The sequence below is a fragment of the Diaphorina citri genome, unplaced genomic scaffold (assembly GCF_000475195.1).
Source record: "Diaphorina citri unplaced genomic scaffold, Diaci psyllid genome assembly version 1.1 scaffold2314, whole genome shotgun sequence".
Classification (NCBI taxonomy): Eukaryota; Metazoa; Arthropoda; class Insecta; order Hemiptera; family Psyllidae; genus Diaphorina; species Diaphorina citri.
This window is the reverse complement of record NW_007379738.1, coordinates 5,256-16,193: the sequence shown is the minus strand read 5'-3', so window position 1 is coordinate 16,193 and position 10,938 is coordinate 5,256. Positions and strand designations below refer to the sequence as shown.

The following is a 10,938-nucleotide window of genomic DNA, read 5'->3' as shown; positions in this document are numbered from 1 at the left end:
TTAGATTAATTTCAACCGAATGATTGATCCTTCCTTGAAGGAAATACCTCACACTAAAAGACATAATTTTCCCTAAAATACCTTCCTCTAAATGATCGATTCTTCCCTAAAGGAAATACCTTCCCCTAGACCCTAAATTATTGATTTTAACTAAAGGAAATACCTTCTCCTAAAGGAAATATCTTCACCGGTTGGTATTTAGGCAAATGATTTTCTGACACGTGCTGCTTGTTACATATTCCAGAGATGGCACAAGATATGGCCGTTGAAAGGGCTGCCCTTAATTGAGGAGGGAAAAAAGTCACTACAGAGCACCAAAGTTCAACACCGTTGAGGATTGTATGTTTATGGATGGTTGATTGCACACATCACGTACTGTTGGTCATTTAAGGGTGAACTCATTTTACTATTATGACCTGCAAAATGCACATAATTTTACCATTAAATTTATTTATGAATTTTTGGGTGTGACTTGAATTTTGCAGGTGAGGTAAATCTGGTCAGTACTTCAGATTATCCTTGGACAAAAAGCGGTGGACGGACATTGCAAAATTTAAGATTGTGCTAACCTCTTACAAGTAGGTAATACCGCCCCGCCCTATTCTTCTTCATGTCAGCATGATGTTTATCCTAGCTGTACATAAAAAAGGTACCTATACGCCTGTACCATTACCATTTTTCTATTCTATTGCATTCTATTTTCCCAAGAATTTAATTAATTAATTTTGTATTAAAAATCACTGAAATCATTACAGCCAAACTCTTGACTCAACGTCTTGGCAAGAGCAATGTTTTGAACTTCTACAACTCAAAATCCAAGCAACATCCGTCAATTGCATAAAACAAAACTTGACTTTTTTCTCCTTATATTTTTAATTAAAAGTTTTGATTTCCACCAAGCTTTTACCCGTTCCCTCTTGGCGTTCATTTATTTCCCTCAAGGAAAACCCTGCAGAACAAATCCCTCAGTCTGGAAGACTTTATGTTTAAAGGTATTCATGAACCGGTGGGTGGAGAGATATCTGATGAAATTGAGGCCACAACGAATGATATAAATGGAGGAAAAGTTTCTTCATATTGTTGTTGAGAAAAGAAAACGGTTTAGAAAGTTTACTTTTTATTCACTTCTCCTTTCTTTTTCCAGATAATTTGGTAACGTCTGGGCGGTCGGGTTATTTGATTACTGAAGAATTGAACACATCTGTTTTCAAAACAGGTAAAAGTTTTTTGATCTCCGAGTTTTGCAATTCGACTGATACTCTGGAGAAAACTAAAGAATAATTTGAATATCTACCTGGGCACTAGGCAATCCTAAATTTATAAAAATGTCAAGGATTCCTCGATCTTTCCACGGGCGATTATAAAACACGGGGAATTTGGATGAAGCTTGAAAGTTTTTAGGAGTTCTGCATATTGCATATCTAACAAGATACCAGGCATTCATACAAATTGACCATTTTACACTACGAACGATTCAGAAGCAGATGGTATGAGAGAAATCTGGATTTCATTTTAGGTAGGTAAGTACCTAGGTAGGTACAATACCTATTTATCATTTTAGTGGCTATAGATGCTGGAAAGTGGACCACTTTCAACTTCAATATTAATTGATCTATCAGTAACTACAGTGCATTCTTGTCTCCGTTTCTGACACTGTATGTGCGCATAGTTGCACACCCATCAGATCATAAAAATATGCAGCCGTGATTTATGCAGATATTCCAGGGCAATAATTTATATTCAGTCATGAAGGCATCTGAACTTATTGAAGCATGAAGCATTTTTTTTTTTTCTCTTTTTTAAGCAAAGCTCAATTGTTAAACCTCACATTCATATTTTATTTCCAACGTCACACAGGAGTGACTACATGTATTGTGCAACATGTGTTAAGCTCTGTCACACAATTCCAACTGTTGGATGGGGGACGATGCACATGGCGGGTCTTTTTGTTTTGACTTTATCGAGTCGGGAGTGATTCCTGGGGAGAGTACTGGGTGCGATTTATTTGCGGTTAAATTAAAAAGGATATTAAAAAGGATATTAATGCGGTTAAATTAATGTTTTTCGATTGCAAATATTTCAACGGGATCACATGGCGGGTCTTTTTGTTTTGACTTTATCGAGTCGGGAGTGATTCCTGGGGAGAGTACTGGGTGCGATTTATTTGCGGTTAAATTTAATAAAAGGATATTAAAAAAGGCCAGATTTTTTTATTTATTTATTTTTATTTTATTTATATTTATTAGAGTGTGCCAACAAATATAAATAAAATAAATAAATAATTAATTAAAAGCCAATCTTAGTGGTGTAGTGGTTAACGCGTTAGACTTTGGATCTGGAGGTTGGTGGGTCGAGTCCAAGTCAAGTTATAAATTGATCTACGTGCACGGTTAGTCCAGTGGTAACGCGTTAGCTTGCCATTCAGAAGGTCCCGGGTTCGATTCCCACCATCGACAAAAATTTTTACTCGTTTTTCGATTGCAAATATTTCAACGGGATTTGAGCACACTTCTTCAGTTTCTCTATGGAGTTTATCACTTCATAGGGTCGACTTTGAATTGGACTTTTCTGTTTGGAACGGTTGCGTGACCGACAAGACCGACAAGACCCAGGAAGGGTCTGTTTCTTTTGTAGATTTTCCCACATTTTTTTGTTTTTGCTGTAGGTAAGTGATATGAATGTGAATTAAATTAGCACTATACATATGGATAAATAGAACAAGGAGCATTATTTACTAGAAATACGTAGATACTAAAATGTGTTCCCTCCATCCCTCTCGGTTTTTACCTTCTGCTCGTGTTGACCCAGCACCTAAATGGGATGTATTGTGTCTCTTCTCGCCCATCTGATGAGAGGCATACTACGGGATGGGCTTGCTACGACACAGACCACATGCGTCTAATGTAGCAGTTGTTTCATTGCTACGAAATAAAAACGGCGGTGAAACACTTAATCTTTTTAAAAAAATTAAAATAATAATAATAATAAAAATATCTAGGTGTAATAATTGGGGAACGATATTTGTGACAAGAATTTAAATACGCTAAACACAATTAAATATTTCTTGCTGTCGCCAATGACACTTATTTTTATTATGGTTAATAATAAACTTGTATAAATAAAATATATACAAGACGCTATTAAATAAATTTCAAAATTAAAGGGTACGAACAGGGTACATTCAATTTGATCCTTAATTCAATTCCCAATCCTTCGAACAAAAAGATCTTTTGTTAAACCCAGTATCCTCGTCTTTCGCATTTGTGCATGGCTGACTTGCAACCCGATGTCTAAGTTCATTTTAGTCATGTCATACGTATAAGCTGCTATGTTCACCACCATACCATTGGGTCGTATAACTTTCTTGTTTATATTCCTTGTCTTACAATGTCTGGTATAAATGTTTGCCGTCAGGTTTCATAAAATTCTTGTAAAATTTCCGCCTCGTAAAAAAATATGTTAACATAAAAAATGTCGAGATAAAAGAACTCATAGTGATGCGTGTTTTATTTTGTGTTCTACATTACTTCTGTGCCTGATTGCAAGCGATTATCTCCCATTGCGATTGTAGGACAGTTTCTCTTTATTCTGTTTTGACGTGATGGAATGTCAACAGAGATAGTAAGTAGTAACGTTGTCTATTTCACTTAGTGGTTTTTGTCGAACCCTGAATATTAAAACAATATTTTTAATTCAGAAAAAAAAGATAGGTAATATAGGTATACACTATACAAATATAATATGTAGGTATAATTTAAGAAAAGAAAAAAAAAAAAGACACGTAATAGATAAAATAGGACGGTATTGGAAATATGCATTCAACATTGTAATTATACGTATAATTCCATCACTTGGGAATCTCACGTCGATAGCTACTCAACTACTCAAGGCTTAAAAGAAAATCTAGTCACTAGGGGCTCTAATGAGCAGCTTTTATGTGCTTAAAAAAAAATCGCAGGTTTCTTTTCAAGGCTTCGGTTTTATCCATCCCCTATTCCAGAAAATAAGTGGGTAGTTTAGATGCATAGCATACAATAGTTATAAAACGAGACAATATTTTCAAATTGCCTACAGGTAGTTACATCTAGTTGGACTTTTATATCATAGTTAGGTACCCCTATCCCTTATTGCTTATGTATAAGCTGCTGAGAAGTTGCTTTTATAGCGTTCATATTACACTGGTGCACGAAAAAAAAAAAAATAAATAATAATAAATAAATAAATAAATTCGCAATAGTTTTGCGTTTCTAATATTTGTATTCTTTTACTCCATTTCTGACAGCCATTTCTGAATTTTCCAAGAACATTTCAAATTTAATATCAATATCTTTTGGTACCAGCTTAAAGCTCATGTTGTCTTCAAGGTACTGTCTTTGATTTTCTAAAGTTGGCTCTATTGTCAAATACCGAAGGCAATATATCCCAAATTTTTCGCACATGAGTGTATGTAGAATCCGCTACAAGAGGAAACAGTAAGAAGTCCCTTGAGCTTTCAATTCATAGAAAAGATCATCTGTTCTTTGAAACGGAAAACGAAATCTTGGGGAAGGTATTCGTAAAAGTCTCTTTCCTATTCCAAGGACTTGAAGATATTATACTTGTCAGTCTTTTTATCCGGGTATAATACAGGTTTTATGTACCTTTTACTGGGACTGGGGAAAAAGGAGGCCATGTTAGGTACATATAGGTAGGTAGATCTGGAGAAATGGCCATTGTATGAGTTAGAAAAAACGGAGAGGAAGTTAGGAAAATAGAAAGACGAGTATACCTATATAGATTTGCAAATGCCCTTGTTGCTAAATTGTATCAAAAATAAATAAATTCTACATAAAGAAGCAATAGGAGTAGATTGTAGAGAGAAGCAATAGGAGAAACAAAGATCATTAAATAGAAAAGCCTGGATAAAAATCTACATACGGGAAGAACACAAATTTTATTGGGACTAGGCATTTTTTTTATTTTTTATTATTATTATTATTATTTAATCTTTTACTTTCAGACATTTGAGCCTATTTTTTTTCGAGGCTTTAAGTATTCATTGCAGGATTTTCACACAGTGAGGTCTTCCACAAAACCAAAGATAAGATAGCAAAGTTATCTAGTTACTGAAGAGGTCGACCCAGTAGTTCTGTTTCAACATGAACATGAGTTCCATGCACTGAAAGTTATACATCAGAATGATATAAAACTTTAATAGTTACAGCAAAAACAACAGAATAGCAAAATACCCATGCCTGTCATTTAGAAAACATTTCGTGTTCTCGAAAATCGAATGCCACGTCCAGCACATTGACTCTTCCTCTGTCTCTCTCTGTCTCATATATCCTCCATTCACTTAGACCTTGACTTTTGTCTCTGTGCCTCTCCCTCTCATTCTCTTCCCTCTCCCCTTCACATGTATCTCTCCATTTCCCCCTTTCTCCTTCATTTATCCTTCCTCTTTCTTCTATATTTCACCTCCCTCTTCCCTCTTTATTTTCACATCCACCTTCCTGTTCTCCTCCTCCTCCGCCTTCTTCCTCGTCCATTTCTCTATATCACTGTGTTTCTTGTGACAGTCACACGCTATTTGTCTCTCCATATCTCCAAATGTGACACTTTCTCCTTCGCCTCCATTTCGAAAGTCAATTTTCAATTGTCACACTCTTGCACTCTCAAAATTGGGAACAAATCGGAATGTACTCCTCCTCCTTCTCCTTTTCCTCTTCCTCTACCTCTCCCTTTGTTTCCCTCCTTTCTATTTCTATATTTTTCTCCGTCAATCTCTCTCTCTCTCTCTCTTTTTTTTTTAGCCCGTCCTTCCCTTATTATTACAATAGTAATAAAAAAAGGTACAAGGGACGGGCTATTGTATTCGCTTCGGTGTCGTCTGTCTGTCTGTTACTCTGTCTGTCCCCATAGAAGGACTTATCCAAACCTGGTCGACCCATATATCAAATTAGAGGTCTTTTTACCAGGAACACGAAAATGGTGGTGGTGCAAATTTTGTCCAGGGAACCATGAAGCCAAAAAAAAACTGGTTTTGGCTTTATGTAGAGATCCTACAAAAGGCTTATTCAAGGACTGAAGACGCCAGCCTAGGCGGGTGTGGTCGAAAAGCCATTGTTTACTTTCAAACAAAAGTGACGTTTACGAATATCAAATGGCGAATATTGTGGATTGAAGATGGATTACCGTTAACATTGGGAGAAAGCGAGAAAGTCTATTAGAGAGGTTAAAGGTATTGTTGTCGTATTAGAGGCGTGGAATATACAGGTGAAGAAGTGGGTGCTTCTCGGATTTCTAGTGACGAACTTTTGAAAATTACAAGCTGTGGTCGTCTTTTTGGTGCGATACGTTGTTTCCTCAGATAACAGAACTCTTGTCATATTTGACCAAGGTGTATTATGGACGGGGTCAGAACATTCCTAGACAGTTGTTTCGAGCTTTCGGCTCTCATCAGCAGGGAGTGGTTCTAGCTTATGGATATTCTCACGTCAGAGAAGGAAATAAGACCCAATTTGTAGAGAAGGAAATAAGACCCAATTTGTATAAAAACAAGCAGTCTTGGAAAATGGCAAGTGACGAGGTCAACACTTTGACAAGAAAAGTTGGTTTCTTTCGAAACCTGTACCTACCTAGTAAGTACCTTTCCAAAATAATTCTCATAAAAAGGTTCAGAACATACCTACCTACTACCTACCAACATTACCCACGTATTTTTTCTGAAATTAGAAAAGTTACTTGGCGATGTTTCTTTCATAATGATATCATTATTTTTTATTACTATTTTTCTTAGAGTCACGTTGTTTTTGACTATTTCGTTTGTTGGAGTTGCTTTGTTTCTGCTGTCGCTGAGGTTCAGGAGTCATCTTAGTGTTGGACAGATCCCCAGGGTGAATAATTTTTGACAGCAAAGGCTCCAGTGGTTTCTGTACTCGTTCCACTTTGAATAGTTCCACTTTGGTTGCGTTGTTAACTTCGTATTTCTTCCATTTCTTGTTGTCCTTGACGTTGTTTTGAGCACACTTCTTCAGTTTCTCTATGGAGTTTATCACTTCATAGGGTCGACTTTGAATTGGACTTTTCTGTTTGGAACGGTTGCGCGACCGACAAGACCGACAAGACCCAGGAAGGGTCTGTTTCTTTTGTAGGTTTTCCCACATTTTTTTGTTTTTGCTGTAGGTAAGTGATATGAATGTGAATTAAATTAGCACTATACATATGGATAAATAGAACAAGGAGCATTATTTACTAGAAATACGTAGATACTAAAATGTGTTCCCTCCATCCCTCTCGGTTTTTACCTTCTGTTACCCTTACGTATAGGGAACCTATACAAGGTACCTAATGAGAAAGTATTGCAATCGGTCCAAATTTTCAAAATCGGGAAATGGGTGGAAATATCCGTTTTGGGGTCCCCTGATTCCAAAAAAGTGGTTTTTAGCCCATGGTCTGTACGTTTTTTTTTACTTTCTATTACTACAGTATAGCGGAGCTATACTAGTAATGAAAGTATTGCAATCGGTCCAAATTTTCAAAATCGGGAAATGGGTGGAAATATCCGTTTTGGGGTCCCCTGATTCCAAAAAAGTGGTTTTTAGCCCATGGTCTGTACGTTACGTACGTACGTACTACAGGTTTAAATGGGGAAAAGAGTAGAAAGTTGTGAACAAAATATCTCAAGAACGGTTTGTCGTAGAGAAATGAAATTTGGTATGCTATCCCGGTATGGTTCGAACTTTATTACACGGGGAGCATTTTAAGATAGGAAATTTTTGACCAAAAAATTGGCCGCCGCAGGCGATCGATTTTTAGACTTAGAAATTTTTCGAAAAAAAGTTCAATTTTTGGACAGTTTTAAATGATCCCTTATTACACGGGGAGCATTTTAAGATAGGATAACCTATAGGTATCCTATAAGATCTCAAGAACAGTTTTCCCAGAAATTAAGATGCAGTTTTGCAAGGTATTTAAAACTTTTGAAGTTCAAATGAGAAAAAAGGAAATTTCACTAATAAATAAATTTTGAAAAAGGAAAAAAATCCTTTTAAACTAGACTGTGTAAACGACACATCCACCAACGAATAAATGAATTATTTTTGAGGATATTGTTCGATGTTCACACCAGATATTTTGTCCTAATGTAATAAAATTGACGATTACCTATACGAGTAATAGGTAGGTAGGTACCTATTTTTTTTTTATTACCTGTATGAAATAATCTTGTATTCACTTTTCAATTTCTCCTGGGTTTTTTCTTCATTTTTCGAGGATTTATTTTTATTTGTGCATTTTGATTTGGGTGTTCGAAATCGATTATTGCTTTTTGGACCATCAAACTTGACATGCTTTGGACTTTGTTCAGTTGCTTTACTTTGCTCACTTTTGGGAACTAATGTCTTAAAAATTTTTTCCTCTGTTTCTGTATTTGTTTGTGCTCTGTGGTCTCCAATTTTTTGTTTAATTAAAAGACTTTTGAGCCTTCGACATTTATCATTAAAATCAGATTCCTTCAAGGTCACGTTCTTCCCTCGTGATTCAGGACTGCACCTACTGCTATTATCTTCAATTTTCTTTTCACACTTATTTGTTTCCATGTTGTTCCTTTCTGAACTAAGACTGTTATTGTATTTCTTATTCCCACATCTCTTTTCATAGCCATTTTCCAAATGAAAGTTGATTTGGGGTTTTAATGAGGGAAATTTGAAATCGAAGTCGCTACATTTTCGATTGATTTCTACCGATTCCATCCTAGATATACCAATACCATAGGTGTTGTTCATTTCTTTAGATTGCATCCTTTCTGTGTTATATTCATTTCCAAGATATTTTTTTAGAAGGCTATTGATATCGGTTTGATTTAATTCTGTCTGATTCTTTTGCCTTACATCTTTTAGTCTTTTAAATTTTACACTATTGGTTACTTTTGATTTTCTGCGGGATGCAATATTATAAGGTTTAACTTCACTCTTGAACTTGTAATTTTTATTTTTAAGTTTAAAGGAACTAGCTTTGGATCCCAGATGTATGTGATTCTCAGCCAAGGGAAGGTTCCTGACCAATGGATGAGGTCTTTTTCCGATTTCAGGTGTTAAATTTATTTGTGTTTTTAAATAATCATATTTATCAACCTTGGGTAACTTGAAACATGTTTCGCCGTCAATACTATTGATTACAGTACCAAAACGTTTTTTCGGACTTAAAACATTCCGAATATTTTGAAATTTACTTTGGAGACCATAAATACTTTTGACATCAATTTGTTTTCTGAAACCACTTTGTTCATATTTCTTTGTCCAGAATAGTGATTGCTTTGGATTTTCTTGCATACTCATGGGATCATTGAAGTTATTTACCATTAATTTATGATTCATGGTAGGAATAGTAGGACTTTGTGCGCAGTTTTCGTTGATAAGATAATTTTCATTGCCGGTATTCTTGTAGGAATAGGTTTCCTTATTGAAATAGTTGGTTTTATGTTGAGGAAGAGAACAATATCTTTCATAACTAAGACAAGGTTCTTGGTTAGAATAAAATTCTTTGATAGGATATTTTTCTTTATAGGGATAGACTTCTCTGTTAGAATAAATACTTTCTTCCTTCCGACTATATCTCTTATCGCCATATAAATGACTGTTGGTGTTGGTTTGGAATTTATAGTTAGGTTTATACTGAACAAAAGAAATATTAGGCTCATTTTGTGTCATAGTACTATACATGGTTTTGAATTTGAATATTGATTTTGGGTTATTTGAATCCGTTATTTTTTGCTTTTCTGGAAGAGTTATTATTTCTTTGGTATTCGTGTGTGGATGGTGCCCACGATGCCATTTTGTCGGAGTTGAATAGTACTATACATGGTTTTGAATTTGAATATTGATTTTGGGTTATTTGAATCCGTTATTTTTTGCTTTTCTGGAAGAGTTATTATTTTTTTGGTATTCGTGTGTGGATGGTGCCCACGATGCCATTTTGAAGGAGTTGTAAAAATATTAAGTCTGGCTGAGGGACTATAAACAGAGAGTAGATCAGCGTCTAGCTAGGGGACTATAAACAGGGAGAAGACTAGCCCATATTTCCTCACGCTAAATCAATAACGAAGGTTGAGTGCGAAGGGCATCCCACTCGGAAAATTTTGTTGAGCCAAAATCAGTTGGCCTCAAAGCGATCACTCTAATGCTGATTGACAGGCCGACGACAAACGCTGAGCCCATCTGAACAGGGAAAAATAAGAAGAAGAAGATTAGAGAGAAAAATGGAAGAGGTGATAGAAAATAAAAAGAAAGTAAAGATGGAGTTGGATTGAAGAGGAAAAGAGAAATACACAAAAACAAGAGTCAATGTCAAAGTAGCTGAGGAAGAAAGAGAGAGAGAGAGAGAGAGGGAAGGGAGGAAGAGAGAAAGAAAAAGAGGGGAGGGAGGTAGAAGTGTTAGAGGGAGACAGAAAGTACTCTGTTTAGGTATTGGAGAGTGAAGGGAGGGAGGCGCTGAAATTTGTCTATTTTCTCATCTATTTATTATTAGGCAGGTATAGATTTCTATTCTGACTTTTCACTCTACTGATTTTTTTTTTAGGTAGGTAATTATTCAAAAGGTTTTATCTCTCTTCCTCTCTCTTTCTCTCTCTCTCTCCTGCTGAAAAGGATGATTGCAATTCATTATTTTATTGTTTTCCTGTTGATTGGAATTACAATGATTACTTGCATCAATCGATGGTTGTTGGTTTCTCTGGGGGAATCATGAAACCACCTCTCTCAACAAGCTCCGATACAAGAGTTATGTAACCTCAGCGTTCAAGGTGACAAGTTTTGTTCCTGCAAGAAGGGGTGTTCAAAGAACTGCGGGTGCCGGCGCGTCGGTCTCTTCTGTTCGAAGCTCTGCGCTAACTGCGAGGGAAATTGCAACAACGCCACTCCCGCTGTGACTGAAGAGGAGGATCCTTGCTGACTCGCAGCG

At 36.0% G+C, this 10,938-nt stretch overlaps 1 protein-coding gene across 1 annotated transcript; it reads right to left on the bottom strand.

Annotated features, from left to right (window-relative positions):
- Positions 1 to 6,752: 6,752 nt before the first annotated feature.
- On the bottom strand, positions 6,753 to 9,802 carry LOC113471336. The gene is made up of 2 exons (XM_026830424.1): positions 8,191 to 9,802; positions 6,753 to 7,158 (listed from the first exon to the last, which is right to left on the bottom strand). The coding sequence occupies exons 1-2, from the start codon at positions 9,699 to 9,701 to the stop codon at positions 6,753 to 6,755; spliced, it is 1,917 nt and encodes a 638-aa protein (XP_026686225.1). The 5' UTR covers positions 9,702 to 9,802.
- Between the last annotated feature and the right edge of the window lie 1,136 nt (positions 9,803 to 10,938).